This window comes from Solanum pennellii, chromosome 11 (genome assembly GCF_001406875.1).
Source record: "Solanum pennellii chromosome 11, SPENNV200".
Taxonomy (NCBI): domain Eukaryota; kingdom Viridiplantae; phylum Streptophyta; class Magnoliopsida; order Solanales; family Solanaceae; genus Solanum; species Solanum pennellii.
This window is the reverse complement of record NC_028647.1, coordinates 62,636,492-62,661,486: the sequence shown is the minus strand read 5'-3', so window position 1 is coordinate 62,661,486 and position 24,995 is coordinate 62,636,492. Positions and strand designations below refer to the sequence as shown.

The 24,995-nt window shown below is 33.6% G+C and overlaps 4 protein-coding genes across 7 annotated transcripts in view; 2 read left to right on the top strand and 2 right to left on the bottom strand.

Annotated features, from left to right (window-relative positions):
- Positions 1 to 634: 634 nt before the first annotated feature.
- LOC107004032 (agamous-like MADS-box protein AGL63) lies at positions 635 to 1,150 on the top strand. The gene has a single exon (XM_015202253.1). It carries the CDS (start codon positions 635 to 637, stop codon positions 1,148 to 1,150), a length of 516 nt encoding a protein of 171 aa, XP_015057739.1.
- Positions 1,151 to 6,683: 5,533 nt separating this feature from the next.
- On the bottom strand, positions 6,684 to 10,645 carry LOC107004773 (flagellar radial spoke protein 5). 2 transcript variants are annotated; one of them, XM_015203124.2, is made up of 9 exons: positions 10,227 to 10,645; positions 9,062 to 9,146; positions 8,847 to 8,963; positions 8,164 to 8,228; positions 7,997 to 8,085; positions 7,835 to 7,914; positions 7,620 to 7,731; positions 7,253 to 7,372; positions 6,684 to 7,055 (listed from the first exon to the last, which is right to left on the bottom strand). In XM_015203124.2, exons 1-9 carry the CDS (start codon positions 10,567 to 10,569, stop codon positions 6,870 to 6,872), a joined length of 1,197 nt encoding a protein of 398 aa, XP_015058610.1. In that variant the 5' UTR covers positions 10,570 to 10,645; the 3' UTR covers positions 6,684 to 6,869. The 2 variants fall into 2 exon arrangements, with proteins under 2 accessions (XP_015058610.1, XP_015058612.1); XM_015203126.2 differs by lacking the exon at positions 10,227 to 10,645 and adding an exon at positions 9,355 to 9,851.
- Positions 10,646 to 11,569: 924 nt separating this feature from the next.
- On the top strand, positions 11,570 to 16,023 carry LOC107003292. 2 transcript variants are annotated; one of them, XM_015201598.2, is made up of 7 exons: positions 11,570 to 11,717; positions 12,457 to 12,645; positions 13,755 to 13,904; positions 13,985 to 14,058; positions 14,350 to 14,468; positions 15,034 to 15,117; positions 15,637 to 16,023. In XM_015201598.2, the coding sequence occupies exons 2-7, from the start codon at positions 12,639 to 12,641 to the stop codon at positions 15,740 to 15,742; spliced, it is 540 nt and encodes a 179-aa protein (XP_015057084.1). In that variant the 5' UTR covers positions 11,570 to 11,717; positions 12,457 to 12,638; the 3' UTR covers positions 15,743 to 16,023. The 2 variants fall into 2 exon arrangements, with proteins under 2 accessions (XP_015057084.1, XP_015057085.1); XM_015201599.2 differs by having other exon boundaries at positions 11,589 to 11,717; positions 12,452 to 12,645.
- Positions 16,024 to 16,331: 308 nt separating this feature from the next.
- Positions 16,332 to 24,995, bottom strand: part of LOC107004841 (DNA polymerase epsilon catalytic subunit A-like) — a 39,839-nt gene continuing 31,175 nt past the window's right edge. For both annotated transcript variants that reach the window (XM_015203216.2, XM_027912893.1), the window contains 17 exons: positions 24,681 to 24,871; positions 23,079 to 23,262; positions 22,928 to 22,992; positions 21,416 to 21,542; positions 21,212 to 21,313; positions 21,043 to 21,126; positions 20,719 to 20,793; positions 20,526 to 20,585; positions 20,136 to 20,398; positions 20,011 to 20,059; positions 19,596 to 19,756; positions 19,397 to 19,463; positions 18,653 to 18,799; positions 18,309 to 18,479; positions 17,993 to 18,205; positions 17,513 to 17,619; positions 16,332 to 17,385 (listed from right to left, as the gene is read on the bottom strand). In XM_015203216.2, the coding sequence (XP_015058702.1) occupies positions 17,025 to 17,385; positions 17,513 to 17,619; positions 17,993 to 18,205; positions 18,309 to 18,479; positions 18,653 to 18,799; positions 19,397 to 19,463; positions 19,596 to 19,756; positions 20,011 to 20,059; positions 20,136 to 20,398; positions 20,526 to 20,585; positions 20,719 to 20,793; positions 21,043 to 21,126; positions 21,212 to 21,313; positions 21,416 to 21,542; positions 22,928 to 22,992; positions 23,079 to 23,262; positions 24,681 to 24,871 (2,427 nt within the window). In that variant the 3' untranslated portion in view covers positions 16,332 to 17,024. The remainder of the gene's footprint in view (positions 17,386 to 17,512; positions 17,620 to 17,992; positions 18,206 to 18,308; positions 18,480 to 18,652; positions 18,800 to 19,396; positions 19,464 to 19,595; positions 19,757 to 20,010; positions 20,060 to 20,135; positions 20,399 to 20,525; positions 20,586 to 20,718; positions 20,794 to 21,042; positions 21,127 to 21,211; positions 21,314 to 21,415; positions 21,543 to 22,927; positions 22,993 to 23,078; positions 23,263 to 24,680; positions 24,872 to 24,995) is intronic.

Genomic DNA, 24,995 nt, shown 5'->3' with positions numbered 1-24,995 from the left:
AAACATGTGATATATATATATATATATATATGTATATATATATATATATATATATATATTACCGTTAAATATAATATAGTTAGAATTTCTTATTGAATCTAAATCCAATACTTAGTGTAGAGATAGATTCACACATAATTTAATATGAGTATTATCTATTTGATAGTGTTGAATAAATATTGCACTAATTATGCGGAAATTATAATTTTACCATGACACAACCAATTAAATAAAATATTATATTATATAGACTAGCATTATTTGGAGCGTCATGATTATTTTATTTTGGATGGTAAAATTAAAATCTATATTTATTGAACTTTGTGTAACAACTTAGATATCTAAAATCTTAATGCAATAAATAAATTGATATTGACATTCCATAAACTTAAATTTTTTTTAAAAAAAAAAAAGATTTTGACTATATCTATTTAGGCAAGTCATTAACAAGAATTAGATTTTGCAATTTAATTATTTTTTCTATATTTTAGTCAGGCTAATTCAACAACTTATCATTATTTAATGATGTGGTCTTACCAGACATCTATAAATACAAGTCAAGCACTCTTAATTTTTATTCAGAGATAGAAACTCACTCATATATTCTACTCTTTTATATTTTATGTACTAAAATATGTCTGGAAAGAAGGTGTGTTTGACCACTAGCGATCCTGGTGAAGAAATTAAGAGGAAAAAAATTCTAGATAAAAAATTAGCATCACTGTGTAAGAAAGCATACGATCTATCTGTTCTATGTGATGTAAAGGTCGGAATAGTTTGTTCTATTCCTGAAAACCCTGAGGTTTTTTCTTGGCCGTCTTCCATAGAGGCTCAGAATATAGTAACTGATCATATAGCTTTTCCAAAACACAAGATAACTATGCATAACGACTTTCTTCAATTAAAAATTAAAGAGCGCGAAGAAGAAATTAGGAAATTAGAGGAAACTGTTGAGAAGATGGAAATGGAGAACCTCTTCAATGAAATTCTCAAGGGAAACAAACGCCTCGATGAAGTAAATGTTGCGGAAATAAAGGGTTTGTTAAAGTTAATTGCTGTTAAGAGGGCTCAATTTGAACAAAGGAAGATCCAAGTTAATCAGATTGCTGCAAATAACAATGGTGGAGAAGAAAATGTTGGACATCCTTAGAATGTTGATTGAGCATTTAAATTGTTATTGTCGTCATTTTAGTGATATATGAAAGTTAAATTGTTATTGTCGTCATTTTAGTGATATATGAAAGTTAAATTGTTTTACATTTCCTTTTAAATGGGTGTAACTTCAGAAATTTTCTTATTTTTTTATTGTTAATTTATAATTATACTAACATGTAGAGTAAAATTTCATAATTTGATCTATCAAATCGCTGTTATAATAACGATAACAGAAAAAGCATTATTTTTTTCATAAAATATATTCATAAATGAAATGAAAGTCAGCCAAGATTTCAAGCTTATAAATTCGGATTTTAGTCATTCTATATATTGCTAAATGTGTGTATCCATTTTATATATCTTATAGCGCATACAATACAACAAAGAAACATATAGTGGCAATAGAACCATACTCTAAATAATTGTTCTCATGTCCAAGTTTCACGAACCAAACTAGGGCTTGTAGAAGCTTCTACAATTCGTAAGAGGGTCTCGTGGACTCCAAGTCTTGAAACACCGTGTAAGCTTTCTATGATTGAACAATTTTGCATCGTTTTAAATATGGAGTAAATAGTTATGCTTGTTTTAGTGAAGCTCTGTCAGGAAGTCGAAGTTCTACGAATGACACTATAGACGGTGGAATGTTCCACGAACCATAGAGCCTTTTGTGAAGGGTTGCGGCACTTTTTTTAGGAACTTCCTGCACGTGTTCCAAGGTTATTTTGGTCCTTTTCTAAGCTTTTTAACCCCATTTTAAATCTTTTCGAGCTTTTTAACGGAGTATATCATTCAAGTAACTAGATTTCCTTCAAAATCATCAATCTAAACATTCAAGTATCTAGAAATTCTATCAAAATTCACCTAGGGTTCCTCTTCTCGATCAAGAACCCTAATACTTCCATATCAAAAATTCACCATATGAGCTATGAACTAAAACAAGCTCTACGAGCTTGGTATAGTCGCATTAATACTTATTCCAATACGATAGCTAGGTTTTAAAAAATTTCCTCTTCATTTCTAACAAAATCACCTATATTATAGACTATTAGTATTTGGAGTGTTGTAAATTTTTTTATTTTTGAATGGTTACACATTAAAATCTATATCTATTATACTTTATGTAACAACATACATGTCTAAAATCACAAACATTAATATAACTTACTGATATTAGCCTTCCATAAACTCAACTTCAAGATAGATTAATGTATGCCTTAAAAATCATTAACTCAACAACTTATAATTATTCAATTGTATGGTCTTATCAGACATCTATAAACATAAGCGAAACATTCAGAGATAGAAACTCATACCTCGATTCGATAAAAATGCAAACACAATCACAAATACAAATACAAACAGAGGTTCTAAAAAAAAAGTTGCAACAAAAACAAAACGAAAAACAGAGAGAGTGAATTAGGGCAGAGGAGGTGCATCTTCGGTCTTAGAGCCATCGACTTCATTTCTGGTTAAAGCCTGCTCCACGGCTTCTCTTGCAGAATTAGCAGCAGCTTCAGCTTCACTGATAGCCAACGGGAGATCAAGCCCGTCTTGAATTTCATGAAGGGTGTTCACTCGGGTTTTTAGGGCCACCCAATTCCTGTCCAGTTCAGCTTCATACTTATCAGTGTTGCGTCTCACCTGCAATGCGTTTAGCTTGGCTTCAACTCGAGCTCTGTCTATTGCATCCTTATGACGTTGCTCATGAACCAATGTCAAATCAGCCTCTAACTTAGCCACCTTTTCTTGCAAGGTATGGTGCGTGGAGTTAAGAATAGCGAATCTGTCCTTCCTTAAGGAGATTTCCCTGAGTAGATTCTTGTTTGATTTGGTTAGAACGTACAATTCAACTTCCTTCTCCTCTTTCCGCCGTTTAACCTCTTGAACCTTTTGGTTCAAAGAAGTTATCGTAACCTTTAGAATCTCATTGTTAGTCTGGAGCCCTTCATTCTTTGACCGAAGCTCACTTGCCACACCCTGGAGCTCAACATTCTTTGACTTGAGCTTACTTGCCTCGGCCTTGAGTTTTCTATTCATTGTCCGGAGCTCATTTGCCTCAGCCTGGAGCCTTGCATTCTTTGAGTGGACTTGACTATATGATGCAGGGTCCGAAGGCTTGAGGAATGTAGTTGACTCTACTAAGGCTGCCTTCACCTCGGGCATTGTACCCCTCTTATCAAGACTTTGGAGAAAACGCGAACTTATCATTTCTGGAACCCTTCTCTTTTTTATTGAGACAGGTGTTTCAGAATTGGGAGCCCCACGTTTTTGATTTTCTACAACCCTCATCATCATACTTTGAATGTTACTAGCAGCGGCCCCACATGAAGGTGGCAACGCAATGGGACCTACAAGAATTTTTCCAAAAATAAAATATAAGACATCGGAAATATAAAACAAACAAAACAATAGACAAGACAGTTACCGCGGTTTTTGCCCTTGGATGGAGGTGTAGACACTTCCTCCATAGGTTTGTCTATAGGGGCTTTTCCTACTCGACGTTGTAGCTGAACAATTTCCTTTTTACCCCTCTCCGCATTGGGAGGAGGGGGTTGTGAGCTGTTCGTCAAGGATAGGAAAGATAAAATGTCAGAAAAAACACATATTTCGTTTTCATTGCTAATGAAAGAAATCAAGTATATTGTATCGAATCAACCTTGGTACACTCATGGTTCCTTGTGACATGTTTTCCATGTCATTTTCTTGTAACATGTCGTAGCGCGAAAACCAATTTCTTGGAGCCTAATCGAATAAATGTACAAAAAAAAATAGCTTATAATTATATTTATTTTGATTTACAAAAAAATATTTGAAAATGTAACAATTTATATGCATCAATTATTTAAAGAAAAAAAAAGTAATAAATTACCATAAGAGCTTTGAGAAGATCATTGGATGACTTAGTTTCACTAAGAGGGGAAGTAGAATCATTTGATGACATTTTTTCAATCAAATCCTGTAAAATAAATTGAAGAATTATAAAATAGACAAAAAGATTATATAAAAGTCATGTAATTTAATTATTATTGTGATTGTGAAAACATACAAGTTTGTATTATATAGCAAAATATATAATTAACATATATTAAAGTCTAGAATATTAAAAAATATAAACAAGCAAAAAAAAAAACTACAGAAGATATTAATATGAAGGTTCAGTACATTTTTTTTTGTATATATCTATGTTACTACATGTTGTTAATGGCATTAAAGATTTGTGTCAAGAAAATCTATGTTGGATCATTGTAATTAGTTGAAAAATTCAAAACAATCATTTAATTGAAATTAAGAATTCAACTTTTAATTATGTAATAAATGTTTTGATACATATAATTTTTCTAGTAAAAAATCATTAATTCTAAGTGAGACATTATATTGTTTTTATTTATAGTAGTCTAAAAATGTAGTTGGCATTCAACTCTTGCTTATTCATTTAAAAATAATTGTCTAATTTGAAACCCCCCACCCTCCACCCCAAAAAAAATTAATAAGGGAAAAATGATAAATTTTAAAATCTTTAGGTAATTGAATTGTGACATTATTATTTATTCAAAAAGATGTATATTTAAAGATTTGCTACAATAGAATATATTCAAGTAAAATTAATTTAGAATTGTTAAACACAGTTTATATGGGTAAAATTATTTTATTTAAAATCTAAAAATGAATAAATAAATAAATACAAATGTATGAAACAAAAATAAAGAAAATAATCCTAATTTCTTTAGGTTATCTTTGAAAGTGATTTAACTTTTTTTCTTTTGATACAAGAAATTAACTTTTAAGAGTCTTAACAATTCAATTTTTTAAATTTATGATATCTCAAAATTTAAATCTATTACCATTTATGATTAAATTTTAATGTTTTTTCCTTTTTCACTCTATTTGTTGCGATATAAAATTTATATTATAAAATCTAAAGAGAGAAAAAAACGAATGTATGTCTATAGACTTGTTAATTAGGACTCACAGAATAATTTGTTAAAAAAATGAAGAATTACAAGAAAAAATCAAGCGAGAGTATATATGAGAAACGAAACATAAAAAGAGAGAAAAGTACCTTTTGAGATATCTGGAAAAATAAATAACAAAAAATTAAATCTATACCATTTATAAATAAATGTTGATGTTTTTTTTTCTTTTTAAGTACTGTATATATCGCGATATAAAATTTAAATTATATAATCTAAAGAAAAAAACGAATGTAGATCTATAAACTTGTTAATTAGGACTCACAGGATAATTCATAAAAAAAATGAAGAATTAAAAGAGAAAAATCATGCTAGAATATATATGAAGAAATGAAACATAAAAGAGAAGAAAGTACCTTCTATGAGTCTTGAGATTTGTGGAAAAATAAAGAACAAATTTTTTACATTTATAGGATTTTATAAAATTCAATGAGAAAAAAAATGGTCAATCAAGTTACATCTTTATTTAATTTCTAATTATATTTATTATGACAGTAAGAAAAGGGTAAGGACAAAAAATACTAATTTAAATGATTTGAAAATTATTTTTTCTTGGCAACTTCTTAAATAGTTCCAGATCACACCTCAAATATATGTTTTAAATAAATAACTTGTTTAATTTAGGAAAAAGTATAAATATATTTCAAATCAAGTTAAACAGTTATAGAAATTAACTAAATGTAATCCCATAATATACACTATAAATTGAAACTAAATTTTTTACCATAGTTTTAATAGTTGAAGAGATTGTAATACTTTTATGAATAAGGACAATTTAACAAAATATTATAAATTATACAGAATACGTCGAAATAAAACTTCAAGGGCTGTAATATAATAATTTTTTTTTTGAAAAAAAAACTAAAAAATAAAAGTTAAATGTCATTAGTACTCTTCTTATGAACAAAATTATCCAAACTTCAACTTGCTAATAGTTGTGCTTAGTCTCCTCTTGAAAAACTAAATTAAAATTATCCCAACAAAAAAAATTATCTTGAGTTAACTTTAGAGAATTTTAAATATGGTATAATACATAAATGTGCCCTTTAACTTGGCTTCAAATCACATTTATGTCCTTCAATTTTGAATGTGCACAAATAGACACTTAAATTTGTATAAAGTTGAACAAATAAATACATATATCCTACATGTCATTTTTTTTCCACGTGTATTGTGTCACGTAGGACTTATGTGTTTATTTATTTAAAAGTTGGATAGTTAAAGTGTCTGTTTGTGCATTATGAAAGTTGGAGGTCAGAGTTAAAATTTGAAGCCAAGTTTAAGGTTCAATATATGTATTATGCCTTTGAATATTGTGTCGTAATGTATTTCATTCAAAGTTTAAAGCGATAACAATATACTTAGTGCAATTTTATAAAATGAAATTCTGGAGAGGATAAAAGATGCACAATTTCTTAAAATTTTCTTGTTGTTCATTTTGTAATATGGAGAAAATCAGATATGACATATATACTAATCAAAAGAAACTTCCATTCAGTGAGTATATTTAAGTACAGATTACTTGTGATGACATTTTTTAGGCTTATCTACACTAGATACCAATAATACATATAAATAAAATAAAAAACTACAACTTCTATACAAGTTCATAGAGAAGATAAAGAATGATCCTTACAGAAAGTATGAAGTTTATTGATTTTAAAACATAAACTTTTTTTTTTTTATCGAGGCTCTCGATAGATTATTTATACATATTAAGTGAATTTCTCCGCCCTTGTGGCTCTAAGCACGCCTGTATTCATCTCCGCAGTCGCCAATAACTTTTTGAAGATCTCTGCCCTTGTTTGTAACTTGTAGGATGTTGCTAATGTCTTCTTCATCAAGAACAAGAGAAAACACAGCATTGGCATCTTTAATGTGTTGCGATAGACCGAGCCGAACACCTATCATTGATCCTGCCACAGCTGGCTGCAGTTGTGTGCAACAGTTTTTGTCAAAATGAAACAGATTGACATGCATCCTTTTCGAGTTTAAGTTATATACACCGTTAGTGTAAAGTATATTTTTAGGCTATCAGGCCATCCTAGTTTGCATTGACGGTGTATATAACTTAAACTAATTGTTCTCGTTCAGTACGCGAGAAAATGATGAAAACTGGAAAATACCTGATCCAGTATGAATCTCACAGCAACTGTTGGAATGGAGACTCCATGTTTGTTGGCAACAGTTTTCAGTGTCCTGAGCAACTCTTGAAAGAGGCTCCACCCTCCCCAAGCATCAACCATCTGCAATTGTTTTTTCGAAACACAGTAAATTTGTTGATTCAAATACCTCATATAATACAATACGGAACTATATCTTGCATTTCTAATGCCAATGAAACACGAAGGCACATAATACAGTTTGCTAAGCTGTGGTTCCCCAAATATAGGTGGATCTAGGATTTGAAGGTTATGAGTAATGAAGTTTCTATGTTGGCATAACACATTCAAACATTAAAGCGGAAAGTAGTTTTTCCAGGGTAATTATTACCCTTTTGTACTTCTGTAGTGAAGGAGTGTTCAATGCAGGGCCAGCAAAAGGTATCGTTAAGTTGGTATCGAGGAATTTTTCAGATAATAACCCTCCCATTACTGTTCCATACCTGCATTCAAACAAAATTTAGTAATACACCAGAGTCATGTTACTAGACAATCACATTAACCGATTAAATATAAATCATGTATCGTTCTAAGAGAGAGAGAGACGTTATAAGTTTGACTCCTGTAAGCTGACAAAGCTCAGCCATTTTCTGTTGAGGACGCATGTCAACAATTGAATGTTGTACCTGCAGAAATGAATCCTTTTACTTCAAAGCTGAAAATACGAAGTAAAGGGCAGAACAATGAGAACTGCCTAGAACTCGATACCTGATTGCTAACAACCGGAATCCCATTTTCCAGAATGATCCTTAATCTCTCGGTGTCAAAATTAGTCAGAGCAATGGTCTTAATCTTGCCTGCATGTAAGCTGTGTCAGTATGTAGCCTATCGACAACTCTGAGATGAAAGCTCCAAGACAGAAATAAACAACTAACCTTCTCCTTTGAGATCCGTGAGGTGCTTTAGTGCGTCTAAGTATCCAGGATTAGAGTAGTCCCACCTGGTTTTCAAGCAGAACAACAAAGAGTAAGAGAAACTAGCAGTTTTGATTCCTAATTATTTCAGTAGATGACCGTAAGGACTATGATGCAGCCTGGATTAGTGCAATAAGAAAAAAAATTCTTCTCGGATCCCAAGGGCCAAAATTTGTCTGATATGACTTGTGAGACAGTTCAACTTGAAGTTCATAAAGGTAAAGATTGCGATATACTACATATTCAAGGAGTGGAACTTAACATGGTGAAGCAATTTTGTCCACTTAAAGGATAACATTTCAGAAGGAAACATGAAAACTCATTTCTCAAGGTATTGCTCAAATGCTTCATCTCAAAAAATTGAAAACCTAAAGGAAACAAAATTCCATTACAAAATTATTTTGTATTGTACTCCCGTAAGAGTAGAACAAGATAACTGTTTCTTGACCTATTGACTTGTGCTACTTACAGTAAGCTCTTTTTGTGCTAAACCACTTTAAATCCCAAGATGATAAGAAGAGCTGTAACACACTTTGTGTTATTTCATATCTAAACATCAGATGAACCGTCTTTATTAATTTATCACTGCCATTTCCTAACACGTGAACAATGACATATTAACAAAGACTAGAGATGATTATTACCAATGAAATTGAAGCATGTCCAAGGCTGCGACATCCATCCTTCTTCTTGAAACATCAATGCTCTCACTGACAAAACTGCGTGTCATCTTGACTGGTGGTGGCACCCATTTGGTAAGACTGCAGGGAAATCAGAAGAATCACTTTACGGGTTGAATTCCTCCCTCAAGCTCAAAAAAATTCTATGTTACTACTAGAAACATGCCTTTGTTACTCACCCTCTCACAGTTTCTAGAAGTTCTGGTGGGCGCTCTCTACGTACTCTATTAATGAAGATGCCATAAAGATCTTCAGCAGGTCCATCTGCAAGACCAACAATGATAAGAAAACTTCTACTTACAAGCATTGAGTCTTTGTTATCCAACTCAAACACTTCTCTATTCCTACAAAATAAGTTCCGTTTGCATGTATCAACAAAACTAGATCGATTAATATAATACAAGTCACGCGCCACAGAGAAAACATCCCACCAGCATGAAATTACGACATAAACAAGAAGATTAATGTTTACATATATCAGCCAAGTCAAAAGTGTTAAGTCCAGCATCAGCATATTGAAGCATAGCATCAACTGCACTGTCTCGTTCAATTCTTCCCCATCCACCACTAGTCTGCCACATCCCATTGACAACTCTACATATATCCAGTGAATCTTTCCCATTCTTAACTATAGCCCGTTGCTTATCTTCACTTAACAAGCACTGGAACGGCCTTGGCGTTAATGTTCTTGCTTCATTTGCTCTAAAAGACGTAATCTTGATAGAGTTCAACGAGAACTGACGAAAACTGTTGTTCAAGAGCTCTACCATTCTTGATCAATAAAATAGTTTAAAGGGTAGTTGAAGAACCATCCACTAAAATGACAACCAAAATATGACTAGTCCACTACTTCATTTGAAATAAGGCTTCTCTTAAAGCTCCTTATCCATTATCTGTCAAAATGAACCTTGTTGGCAAGAGAGGACCATAAATGCAAACACAACAACATATGTAGTACGAAACTGAAAATTCTCAAAAGTAAAGGGGGTTAAATAGAGAAAATCCAAAAAATAACAGATATATGCAGACGTGTCCAAACATAACACACAAGAAACTCTCAAACGTTTACAAAGCGGCGGAATCAAAAATTTTATTAACTTTTCTTTTGAAATATTAAAAGTAGGTAAAATAAAATTTTAACGAATTCAAAATTCAAATCATACGATACTCATGCTCCCTTCATTTCAATTTATTTTAACTTTGACACAAATGTTATGCTAAAAATATGTTAATAGTTGGTAATCATAATCAAATTAAATGAAAAATTAAAACTAAATAAAAATAAAACTAAATAATTAGTTAAATAAAATATGAAAAATAACTTTTCTATAAACTAATTCATACAGTGGTCAGCCATGTCGAAAGTAGAAAGCCCAGCGTCTGCATAATTAAGCATAGCTTCAACGGCGTCGTTTCGATCGATTCTTCCCCATCCACCACTAGTTTGCCACATCCCGTTCAATACTCTGCATATTTCCAGCTTATCGTCGCCGTTCTTCAGCAATTCCCGCCGGTTTTCTTTCGCCGTCGTCGCTACCTCCGCCGCCGGTGACGGCGAGCAACACTTAATCGGAATCACACATTTTCTCTTACTCCTGATACTTCTACAGCTGCTAGCGTAGCTTAAAGGTGTGAATTTTTGGAGATTGAAGAATGCTTGTTGGGTAGAAACGGCAGTTGACCCCATTTTTGCTCTCCGGTTGGAGTTTCTACTGAGCTTTGAATTGAACCTTTCGTTTATCAGCTGAAGGTTCTGGATGAATTCTTGTGTAATGACGATTATGACCCTACTATATGTTGAAAGTCGAGATTAAAACTCAAAAACATATTTAAATTATTAGTCCATCATTTAAAAGAAATATTTGATATTATTTGACATGAAATTTAAGAAAAAAATAAATTTTTAAATTAAATTTAAGTGAAATGTATAAAATTATCTATTTAATTAAAATTTTGTTTTTCTTTATAATACAAATGATTTTTTAGTGAAAATTAAATATTATAGTAATTTTTCATATATGTTTATTTTAATTAAAAATATATATTGTATTAATTTTGTGGTGTATGCGCTGGTGTAGTTAAATTACTAAATATTATTATTACATAGAAAAAAGCAATTTAAAAAAAAAAGTGAAATCTAATTTGCAAAGTGAAAAGGAAAGAGAAAACTATCTTTAACGCTGATAGAAAAAAAAAAAGAAACTTACATAAATCTATAAAAACAAAATATTATCATTTAGAGCAATAATATTTCTTTTTTATTTGATCACTTTTAATTTTTATATAATATAAGTTTAATTCATATTATAAAGAATAATTTTTTATTCATATATAATACAAATTTTAATGATAAACGATTCATTTATTACACATTTGATTCACTTATATTATAATATGTCAAATTTTTACCAAACAAACATAATATATTTAAAAAATAACTATAATTCATATATATTGCATACATAATTCACTTTTAATACACATGACAGATTTAACATAGTATTGCTATAAATGGTAATAAATAAAAAATATTATTAAAATCAGTAATTATTTATTAAAATATATCAATTTATATAATTTTTTCAAAAAAATATTAAAAAAGTGAAAAAGTAAGAGAGAGAAAATTATATATATATATTATTAGTAAAGTATTAAATTTTATAAAATTTTGCAAGTCAAATACTTAATTAAATATATAAAATTGATGTTAAAATACCATTCACATTAGTACAAATATTTATACATAAAAAGGTCTACAATCTAAATTCTATCTATAATGAAGGTTTAGCACATTCCTTATATTTTCATCAATTTGGTTGTGTTTTTCTGAATCAGGTAATTTATATTTCTCTCTTCTCACCCTTTTGAGTTTCTTGCTTAATGAAGAACTTAGATTAATGAATCTTGAACTGAAATGCAGAATTTTTATAGCTTAAAAGTGTATTGACAGAGCTTGTTAACGATAAATTCCATGTATTGGGGTGGTAGTTTAGCTTCTTGAATGCTGAGTGTTTAGGATAACTTCATGTCCGCGAACTGTTTGACAATATGCTTCACTGAATAAATTACTTATTGAAATCTTTTTTTATAGAAAACGACCCCTTATGCTCCATTCACTTTGGATGTCGCACCCATGTTGGAATCTCCATAAAATACGCTACTTTTGGAGAATTCGACATGGACCCATTGATATTTTATGTTCGAGCAACGTTAAGGTACTTGTGGGGTTTGCATTGGATATGTTGTTGTTGACATTTGTGTGGGAGTTGTCTAAAGTTTGAAAATGGTGTGAAGTGTTTTTCATTTCAGTTGATTATCTGTATGATAATGTTTTAATTGATTTGGATTGTGCTTCAGTGGTTAATCTCTTTGTTGGCTGCTGGTTCCTTAACTCTATAAATTTAGAAGGCTATAATTTTTGTTTGGATGAGAATGAGCTGTGGCAATTGAAGTTTGTTCGAATTTGCGGATAATGGTACCAAATAGGAGATTACACTTACACAATGGAAAAACAAAAGATCTTTCTTTCCTACTCTCATAACTTACTTTTGGTTTGTTTTGTAACAAAGTGCAGCAGTCTGTTGCATAACCTTTTTTTTGGCCAAACACAAGAAATACAGTCGCCCACGTACCAAAGTACCCTGTGCATCTGTATTGACTTGGGATCTTGAAGAAACTCATTGAGGGTCTGTGAAAAATCACTTCTTTGGTGCATAGAATTGAACATCTGCTTGGCCATAGCAAAAGGAGGACACCATGGATGGTAACTCAAAACTCTTTGCATATTATTTCTCTCTTCAATGATTTCTTTTTTTAATTTTCCCCTTTCCCCAAGCTTTCATTTTGATTTTCTTGAACCTAGAGAAATGTTTATTATTCAGTAAAGTAGAAATATTACCATGGTTTTCTTGTGTCAATTGTCATTGGCAGATTACTCATGTGTTCAGAAATATTGGCTGGAATGGTATTACGAAAACTCATTCTTGCATTTGGTGGTGTGATATTGTGTTTTTCATTTGTACTAACATAAATTTATTAAAGTTATTTTCTTGCTTAAATCCAATGTTTTAAATAGCACACTCCAGGCGGGCTTAAGCCCTGGAGCTTCGTGCAACATGTTGAGATATAACATAATTAAGTAATTAAAAGTTATATTCTCTCTAACAATGTCTCTAAGCTTTTAGATAGAGATGGCCACACACTTCTATACGGTATGCACCTCTACATGGTATGGGATGATCATACAGTTCTACACAACATAAGTTGGTGCTTGACCTCAACTAAGCTTTGGTGCAAGAACCAAGGCATTAAGCGCCTCAATGCAAGGGGCTATTCTGTAAAGAGGGAAGCTCTAAAGATAACTATTACGTGAAAAATAATCAAATAATTGTTAATGATATAGTATAAATGGAGGTACTGGGGTCAGGGTCTGAACTATAGGAAATTAGAGATCTATAATAACAAAATTACAAAACTACACAGTGCTGTTAATTAGAAGTAAGCTTTTGTCTTGTATTTGGGTTCATAATTTAAAATGATGTTTAAATTTAATTGACACTATTTTTACTTCACATTTCACTTAATTACAAATAAGTCAATTTCTTTGTCCATATGTATTTTTATTTTTTTTTGCATAACATATAGTTTTAAAATCTTAGCATTTTTTTCTGTTTGTGCCTTTGGAAATACCGTTTGAATGAAAGAAAAGAACAGACATAAATAAAGGACCTTTTTAAAGAACTGCCGCCTCAGCTTCTGAGACTCAACATTACTTGCACTTCTGCATTTGGTTAATTATATTGTGAAAGAGGCAGTGCAAAGGATTCAACAGTTTGACTTATGCTTGATATTTTGTTATGTTTTGTCTTTTAGTTGATTCACAGCAGACTATGGAGGAAACCATCCTGGTGGGTGATGATCTGATGATGGGCCCTCCATCACCGGTCATTCCACCTGAGATAGCGTCTCATGTGCTCGAAGGTGTTGATCTCTGTGACGGAATCTTGAGAAATCTGTTCCTCTGTATGTCTTATTTTCCTCAATGATCCTTCTCGACTCATGTGGTTTAAAATACTCATCAAGTCAAGGTTTTTCTGATTTAGGCTTACAAATCAATGATATCGAGCCATTCTGTCAGGATGAGATTGCTTTATATCGGCAATGTGCAGAGAGAAGGGTGAGAATGATTATAAAGGAGTTAATCTTTTAACATGTTTGCTCATATAAACTTGATTTTCATGTATTTAAATGGGGTTTTTGGTTGCTTGAAGAAGTAACTTTGTTATGTATAGAGATTCTTATGCTAGTAAGAAACATAGAAAATTTCTAGTACATTTTTTTTCTTTTATATAATGTTTTCTTGAGATGAATTTAAATGGGTAACATGCTCAGTGAGTAACATATAGCCAACTTCGATTTTCTTGGGATTGAAGCATAGCTGTTGTTAATCTGAAGTTGTCATCTGTAGGATAAGGAGCTCAGACGACGCCTTCAAGATAGTGAACAGAAATTAGGGATGTCAATGCCTCTAGATCAAGCAAAGGAAAGAGCCACTCAACTAGAATCAGAAGTCACATCACTGGAGAGGTTTGTTAGAGTCAAAGTTAGTAATGATATTACTGATTCTGTCTTTTCCTTGGCAATGACTCATTAAGTATTTAGTCAGCTGAAATTTACAGGCTATCTTTGAGCATCAATGCAGCTCCTATGCATGAAATTGCCACTATCATGTTCGCAGTTTATTTATAGTAGTTGCATTCTAGTGAAACAAAAATAACATACTTTACTTATTCATTATGTTCGAAACAGCCTCCCTACCTGTCAAGGTAAGGTAAGGTCCCCGCACACACTACCCAGTGTAATCCAACAAGTGGGAACTAGGGAGGGTAGTGTTGGGAAAAAGCATACAATATTGGAATTCTAGTCTGTGGATACATAACTGCTCCTATTTAACATTTTTGTCAGATTTGACATATTTGATGGTATCATTTCACCTTAAAGGTAGTTGGCGATCCCACACTCATCAAAAGAAATTTCTAATGTCTGATAAGTCGATCAAGTCCTCTACTCCGCTGCTGCCCCTTCTCTGTTTGCACCATCTATGTAGTATATACAATAAGTATGTTCTCTAAATATCTCCTTTTCATTCTAGGCACTTAATTTTGGCAAGTGGAGTTGAAGGTATGGAAGGTTTTCGGCAACGATGGAGTCTACATGGTCGCGTAACTGATACCAAGTATGATAACTGATTTTTATGGTACTTATTTAGATTTTGTGAATCTGTAAATACTGTTCTATTTTCTTAAAGTAACTCTAAGCATGCCATTATTTGCGCTATATAACTATAACGGAGCGGAACCATAAATTTGACAGTCGTATGCTTTCAATTTAGTGGATCACAATCTGTCATGTCAAATAGCTAGACATTCTATCTCAATTTTTCAGTGAGAATCCTATATGCGATGGATTATTTTGAGCATCAACCATGGTAGTGTATCTTATTTTGCCAATTGAAGGTGCAGCTTTAACTTTGATTAACAATGAGATATGCATAAGCTGAATTTGGTTGGTAAGAGACTAAGAGATGAATCTATATTAAACTTGAACCTAGGTTGTTGAACAAAATCAGAGCCAGTAGGTCTTGGCAAAGTAGAGTTAAGCTGTAGTGTTTTTCACTCCGGTTCTTGAGGTTGATAACTATGCATATCCTACTTCCTAGTGTCAAAGATTTTGTTTGATTTTAATCCTCATGCAGGAGGAGGCTGGAGGCCCTGAAGGGGGGAATGGAGAACAGAAAGAAGGATGAGCCAGCTGAAAATATCTCTGCCAAGAAAAACTGGTCCTTCTGGTGGAAACAATAGTTACTCCTCCCTCACCATCCAACAAATTGTTACACTTTTATTGCCATTGTTGGTTTCGTTTTACACAGGTGAATCCAGGATTTGAAGTTTTAGGGTTCCTACAGCAACCGCATGTTAGTATACAATAATATTTGGGTTCACAGTTAAAGATAAATATAGATATTCAGTGAGTTTCTTGATATGTACGTGTTCTGTGCAAAAATATTTGGATTCATGTGAACTCATGTTATATGTTTGAAGTTGTGTTCTTAGTAGAGTTGTATTTCTAGTACCACAAAACATCAGTATCCCCTCTTTTCCTGGTTTGATGGTGTTCATTCTTCCAGTTATGTTAAATGAATGACACTATCTACTTAGTGACCAAAACTATGTTTTTTGTTATTTACTGAAACACAGCAACAATAAGTCAAAAGTACGATGTTTTCAGACATGAAAGCTTACAGACTTTCTCAAATGCAGTGGAACGATAACGAATCAATTCCAAGTAATATAATGTCATTACAAGTCAAAATTGTGACAAGATAACTAGTCCACTGTACTGTAATCTTGTATGAGACAGGGTTACAACTAGAGGTTTAGAGTCTAGTAGTGCATGAAGAAATAGATTAGTGAGTCGTTCCATAAACTATATATAGAATAGAGCCACATGAGTATGGAAATCTCATGAATTGTTTGGTTTGATTTCAACTTACACCTAATTTTAACAACCAACAAGGTCTGATACAGTTAGGTTCATCGTCGTTTACTAATCAAAAAGTAAAAGAAAGATGACTATGTACATTTTCACTGTTCTTGCAATATGAACATCATACAGCTCAACTCTTGTAGCATAAATTAAAAAAAAAGACGAATATTTCTAGTGCATGATACAGAAAATCTTGTTAAGATGTTGAATTGGTGGCCACATATTAGTAATTATTATCTGCATGCTTTCTGTATATAGCAATCAGTTCCCCACCAAACCACTAAATCTGGAACTAAGGATGGGTATACCGATGCAATACGAATCTTTTTTTTTCCTCTCCGAAGAAAGGGTGCAGTTGTATAGATAACTGGCACTCCTCGAGGGCGTAAGCCCATGCAGAGAGCTGAATTTCTAAAACAGATCAGCTCTCATTTCAAAGACTCCTCGAATACCTGGACGTAATTGTGTGTCAATAAAAAGTAAATCTTTGTTTTGGACGCCATGACGCAGCCTTGCACCTCGCAGAGCAGCCAGTGAATGTTAAGTGCTCAAACGATTTGTCAATGATAATGAGGTGAACTTATCTGATACTTGTAGTTATCTGGCTTCCAAAATCCAAGAAGTACATTCTTCGAGCAATTGGAACTTTTGATTTACGGCAATGTTCAAGAAGACTTGCATTTTATTGCGGAAATCTGAGACATCTTCCTTGCAGATAAATGATCCGGCACAAGCACAGTGATCTGATAAATGTGCAGCTTTAACCTGGTGACATTTTAGGCATACTAGATCCTGAAGGTGGTATAGCCTCTCTCTCTGTCGAACAATTTGAACAAGAGCATTTTCCATTGTTTCACGATCATAAGGTTGCCCACACTGGGGCACAGCACAACGCCACTCCTGAGAAATCAAAGCTCTGTCTCGACACAAGTCAAGGTCTCTGCAGTCATTGCAGTAACTGAAAGCAACAGATCATGGAAATTAGAAAGCAACTAATACCCTGGGAAGACAAAACCCAGCAGTGGCAGATACTCCCACCTGCTCATGTTTCAGGTTAAAGTAACTCCTATTTCCTCTACATTTACCTGCAAATGACATTTGGAAGGGTATATGATACAGAAAGACTACGAAATTCTGCCTCCGGAGCGAATTCCCTCACACGAACAAGTTTTAATAAATTTTTCCTCATGATCTGCATGATAAAAAGCAATAAACTAGTTAATGGTAAGCTGCAATTAAATGTTATTGTTGCAGAAGAATCAAACTGGTGAAATCCAACTTATCTTTAGCCATTAATAGACTGTCACACGCTACTTTAAAACACCACATTTCAATAGGTATCACTAAATAATTTTGCATAACGTGTTATGTGGAGCCTTCATGAAACTTATTGGATGGGAGAATGAGACTAAGCAATCGATGTACGTGTGGTTAAAATACAGAAACCGGAGTCCCCATGTACGCTAGACTAGACTTTCAGTGCCGGATGGAAAAAATCGATGTCAATAGGTTTTACTAATGCATATTTTGTTCATAGTAAGGGAAGCTAGAAAAACATTTAATACCAGAACTTCATGCTGCACATTCTGGTCAAGGGCCAAAACTGCACAGACATGCTTAATGAACTCTAAAGCTGGATCCCCCTTTTGGACATGGCTAATAGATTGTGAGTTTGCATCTGGTGTCTCCTGGATCTTCTGAGAGTTGTCCATCGCTTTCATTTGAAGATTAGGGTCACAAACAATTTTCAGAAGTTTGTCAGTGAAGTAAGTTCCAATCTGCAGGCAGAATTTTCTAAAAAGTTGAGTTCTCACACATTAAAGAACTCAGCACAAAATTAACGAAGACAAGGGATGCCTATGAATGAGTCCTAGCAGATACCTTCTTCTTTAGATCTTCTGCCATTTGCAAATCAAATGTTTCAGCATGTGCAGCAGTGATTGATGGTGTACATAAATCACCATCGCTAGTAGATGCTCGATGTGTAGCTTGTTCTTGTGCATATTTCCATGGACCATACATAAACTCCGAAACAATCAAAATGAAGTGATCCTACATGAAAGACCAGCATAGATTAATAAGGTAGAATATTTTATCAAGGAGACCGAGGATCAACTGCATTCTGTTGCAATAAACCATATTCGGGGTGTCCACTTGTATCTTGTTGCACCTTCATTCACATAATAAAAGCAATGTTCCTGTACGGTTTCTAGCTGGGGAAATACCTGAGTTGCCTTCGGTAAATTTTCTGCAATGTTCCAGCTTGACACGATATCAACTTGAGATTCACCACAAACACTTTCTTCACCTGGTTCTGAGTTAACTTCTAAAGGTTCATCACTATGTCTAGCTTGAATTCCGCCATAATTGTACTATCATAAAAGGAAAATTGTAAGATGGAACTTTAATAAATGAAGATAAAAAGAACATATCTGTTGTCAGAATCATCAAACGAAAGTTAGCTTACGAACTCTTTACCCAGAATAATGGAATATCCCATGAAGCAAGCAGCACCCAATTTTTTTCTATCCTATTTACAAATGAATTTTACCTACTGATATGATGCATTGCAATTTCATTTAGATGATCATATCTAAAAATCACTTGGGTGGCAAAGGCAATAGAAATCATCTCCCAGTACAAAGAAAGCTAGCTAGGGCATTGATAGCATGAAAATACAGCCAAGATTTCGTGGGCAACATATTCATCACCGTGAACTCAAAACAGGGTCAAGTAAATTAATGATTCGAAGAAAATGTGAACCATTAGGATACAGATAGAGACTCAAACAGATCAGCTCCTATCTAAAATTCTCAATGCATGTATTCGCATTGACTTAAACATAACAAAAGGATCTTTTGTGATTTTAAATGCATAAATCTGTTTCTTGGAGAAATGAAGGAAAAGACGGAACACGAAGCTAAAATGTTAATAACAAGAAACAAATCAAGTCAACTACCACAGCTAACCTGATCCATGAAAAGCAATGAGTGCCAAAACTGCAACGGCTCAAGTTCAATCCACTCAAACAATTCTCTGCAGATATATAAGAGTAAGGGAAGAAAGATCCCAAAAAAGTTAATATACATACATACATACATATATATATATATATATATATATATACACATGTATGTCTGTAAACAACTTTTGATTCAAGAGACTAACCTTGATTGTACATTTTTAATAACATTATCACAGTAGGCTTTGGCAGCAAAAATATCTGACTTCCCAGTGTCAATAATGATTTTTGAGAAGTCGGCAAACACAATAGCAGCACCCAATTTTCGGAGTTCAGCCACAAGCAATGCAAACATCTTTTGCATAACCTGCCAATTGTAAAAATATTAAAGCATCAGTTTTGATGAATGTAAGAAGAAATGGAGAAACCACGTGTGAATGAATTAGCATGCTGGGACACATTCCAGAGAAAATAAATGACATCACTGTCTTATGTTTCAATAATGTATTTGTTTTAGGAGTAAGAGAAATGACTGTCCCAGTACTAATAGCACGAAGGCACGTCATGCATCTCGACTTCCAAATTTTAGACAACCCAGAAGTTTCTTATTCAATATATTACCTTGTGAAGCATACTGTGAAGAGCTGGGTCATGCAGTCTAGATCGGGGGCTGCAATAGTTAGAAGGACAATATAGCATTAGCAATCAAGTAGAATTGTGAACAAAAGTGAAAGAAGCAAGCCGACCTGCAGAGCCATCGGTACAAATGTTGCAGCATGGCATCAGCAAATATGTTTCCTGATGTTACTGCATCTGTAAGGCACCTTTGAATCAACTGCTTAAGTACACGAAATGCTGGTGCACAGGATGTTGTTGCGTCAAAGAAGTACTGTTCATTAGTAAAATTCGCCGTAGGGTTCAAGTCCTGGTCCAATCCAAACAGAGTGCCTCCTTCCATTTCATTTACTTGGTTGCTTTTCAGTAGAGCATCAACAGCCAGATGATGAATCTGATCACAATACCAGAAATAGGAAGAATCTTTTAGCCATAGTGTAATAGTATTATCTGTGTATTGGGAAAAAATTTACCCGAGAAAGGAAAAAAAAGTAACTCAAAAAATTGATGGAAATTTTAACCTTCAGCTCAACAGTAACTTTTCTATATGCACCAGGATAAGTAAGAACTGGTTGATTCACCTGCTTTCATAAAGCACAAGATAGCATAAAAATGTGGTCAAGAAAAACATCAGAAGACTAATTCTCTTGAATAATCAGTAAGAGAATAAAGAAAGCAGATATTATTGTAAGAAGTTGATATGTTAAAGTTGACCTCATCCATAAACGATGATACTTCATCATTTATGCCTCCTAAGTCGGGGATTCCATTATCAGATATCCACAAGACCTGTGAGAATCAAAAAGATATATAAAATCATGCAAGGATATCTAAAAAAATGCACTTATAATGCACAAAAAAACTTAAGTTGCTGAGAGTTCAACACAAATTCTTGCTTGGAGATGTGCAAAATGAGATGAACATAGGAAACAAACAATTTAAAAGAGCTACATATGAAGGTGGATATAATAGAACTCTATATCATCAGAAAGAATAAACCCCTCATCAAGAAGAAAAGTGCAATATGAATGAGATAACCTGTTGCTGATCACGAAGTGCTCTGGAAAAGAAGATATCTGCTGTATGCATGAGCCAATCAACATCAAAATTCCCTATGGGAACCTACAAATGAGGCAATTGGAAACTTAACATTCAGAACTCTCTTGATTGGGCAATACTAGAGAGGAGAGAGTAAGAAAGAAATTACATGGGCATATCTTGAGAGAGAGATCCTTTCATTTAACCACTGGGAGGATGTCGCGCATCGCTGCATTCCAATCTTTGCTGCTACATTTTGCCAACCTAGTGCCTGAAATGGAGAATTTTTCATTGTTTCATTGAGTATAGATAAGGATCAGATGTACTAAGCAATTGCTCCTTCTTAATCAGGTACTATTAGCATTTGTTGGACCTGATATTGACTATCCCGAGCATTACAAGGGATACTGATGCAAGGAAAATCCTCCAAAGCCCGTATGCCAGACTTCAGTAAATGGGCATTAGGGCACTCGATCATGGCAACTGCAGGTCCATGATGCCTGAATGTCAACCAACGGATTTACATGAGACACTTACCAAATGATTGGAGCTAAATATAGAAAATGTTCAGAAAAAACTGAATCTCTCGTGATAGCTCAATTTCATATTTCAAGATAGGAAAAAATAAACAGAATATAAATTCGATAATTCCAAAAATATGTCATCAGTCGATTCCCCCAACATCCAAAAGAATAGTCATCACACATGCAATCATGGTAGTCTATTGTTATTGGTGCTGCTGAAGTTTACAAAAATCTATGTTGCGGGGACTATTCATTTTAGCTGCCACACCTTGTCAACATGAATCATACACTGGTACTGGTAAGGGTGTGGGATTCGTACCGGGTGGTCAATCAAAATTGGGTACTTCGACAACAATCCATGACAAAACTTGAAGAGAAAATGGAAGATTGAATTTTATCTGCTGCCTGCCATTGATTAGTGCCTACAATATTGATAAATTCTCAAAATAAAAAATTAAATTATGGCTGCATCCCACAGCCTTTTAGGATATTTTTATAGATCCTTTTTTAGAATTTTGAATTTGAGCCGGATCCCCGCACCCATATATGTACATGGATCCGTACCCCTGAATCTTACCTCTAGGTCCACAGTCGGATTGGTCCAATTGGATACCCACACCCAATCCTTGCAACATAGATAAACATGTCTACCAATGAAGAATTAGGATTCGGGTGATACTATAATGCATGTATTAGCAAATAACAAGGTTCATCAGATTCAATATGTTCAGAATTCAAGGAGAAATAATTCATTCCTCCCAGATAAGTAGCTTAGAACTGTCTATCACATATTGGTTGAGGAAATGGATCATATCTTATTATATTGTTTAAGGCAATCCTCTCCTCTAAACTAGCTTTTGTTGTTGAGTTGGGCCATAAGTCCAATTTCTTAAGATGTCATCAGAGCCACACGCATCCCTATGCAAGGTTGACCCCATGTCCCCCCACCCCCACTCACCCACCCATATTATGTTATTCACACTTTAGATGACCAGCCCTGAGTAATCGGGAGGTGTTAGTATCCCCCATTAGTTGAGAGGATGGTTGGCTGTTTTGGCAATCCTCACCCATGAGTTAACTCTTGAATTCGAATTAGGCCCAAGGTCCCATTTTCTAAACAAAGATAATATTGTGCATCAACATTTCCTGACATACGAATAGTAAGATATAATGTACAAAAAATGTACCAGCAGGCCACAAGGATTTGAAGTGAACCTACGGAATGTTGTTTAGGCTAAAGAAATAGTATACTATCAGCCACCAGACTGAAAAGGTAAGAAATAAATTTCAAACTTAATGATTGACAAGACGGCATATTAAGAACAAATAGAATGACAAAGATTAAGATAATGAAAAATAACCTATGCTCATTAACTGCTCTCTGTAGAATCCTCTCAGCATCCTTGATGTACCCGACATAATCCAACTAAAACAAGAGACAAAAAACAAAGAGGATAAGAATGAGAGCATAGCCAAACAGTTAATGCTATTTTGAGGAAACAATGACCTTACCTTGAAACTAATACCTTCCTTTTGTGTGATAGGCTGCCCAGAGAATGTTCGGCAAGCTTCATGAAAATGTCTTTCGAGAACGTTTTGTGATAATTCCTTGTTTTGAAATGGATTAACAACCACAACATGTATCATCTTGGACGCAGGAAAATGTCCCACAAAAATGGCTCGTACATCCGATACACTGAAATATAATTCAGATATTACATATTAAGTCTTAATAACTCGCAAAATCTGTAATGTGAACTTAAACAGTTGTGTGACTTAATCCAGAAGAAACAAGATTGTGTGTGAAAATCAATGCAGGATTTCAGAACATGCCCCCAATAGAAGTTAAACAATTAATATTGTTCTAACAAACTGCTTAATCAATGCAAGTGATGATTCATATGTTTGCTTACACATGAAAAAATTCAAAAATTGATTATTCAAAGTAAAATATTGAGGCTGACTTGGTGCATTTGGATTAACGAACGACAGGTTTTTGGGAAAATTAAGGGTTCTTTTTTGGACCACAAATGTAAAAACGTGCCTGTTTAGATTTAAAAAAATTAATAACTGGTAAGATTCTATCTTCAGCATTAAGGGCATTCTGCTACCTGCCTACCTCTGCACCAAAGACAGACCAATTCAACACTATTTTCAAGATTGAAGTTGGAAGTCCCCATCCCCTAAAATCCAATATGATCTCACTAATAAATGGGAATAATCAATCTAAGAAACAATCCAAAGAGCTAAGCAGCAAGCAATATCCAAGTCATTTACGTAGAATGAGGCGAGTACAGTTTCACTTGCTTGGTAACCTCTTTCCCCGTCAAATATAGGAAAGAATCCAAAGCATACAAGGATATTAGGCTTCATATGTTGTTCGGACGAATAAATTGGGAGGCTAGGACGAAATAACCTACCTTGAATACAAAATCAATCACTACACAGATTGGTTGGCCAACTTGTATGTAATTGAATAAATATCAAGGCAAATTCCCCTGATGGAAGTAAACATAAGGGTTCCTGACAAACAAAGCAACACATGGAAGGCTTATGGATGTAGTACTGGACAGCAAAGTAAGGCAAGAACTTTGGGTACCAAGTAAATTAATGGATGTAGTACAAGCCAGCAGAGGAAGGCAAGAACATTGGATAGCAAGTAGATTTAACACAAGACCAATTAGATCATCAATGGTTTTGGAACTTCTGAGTTATTTTTAGATTATTAGCAAGCACTTCAAATTTGTTTGCTGTGACTCTTAGAAGGAACCAGGTTTGGCAAGTGAACGGGTTTTACATGGTAATTGACAGGTGTCATGTCTATATAGTACCCAACAGTCGAGCATGGGTCATGCAAGAGGATCTTTTAATACATGGAGAGAACCTTTTATAGTCAAGTAAGGTTGTCAAATATATTCAAAAATTTGATTTGATGAAACAAACTGTTATATCTATCCTCGCATGTTTCCTTTTTAGGATAAGTATTAACATGAACATTGAACTAAACATAATATATCATGAATCATCATAGAACATAAAATATCAAACTTGAAATGGAAATCTTTCTGAAATTTTAAGCAGGCATATAATAGAATCAAAGGGGTCCTAACTTACCTATGATATAAGTAGAAGAAAGCTATTGACTGCTCCAAATACGGGCACTCAGTTGTTGTCCTCATATGCAGCTCACTCAAACTCCAACCATCTTGTGGATTCCTTTTCTTAGTTGCTTTATCAACTTTACAAACACAACCCATCTGAAGAATAGCACTGAACTCTAACGGAACCTTTGCTTCATATATTCCCTGATCAAAGAATCTCGTAAGACAATTAACATTCAACAAGAAGAGTAAGAGTTAAAGAGACAAGTTCTTTTTCAGTAAATATATGAGACCACAATCATGCAGTATATATTTTATATATATATAT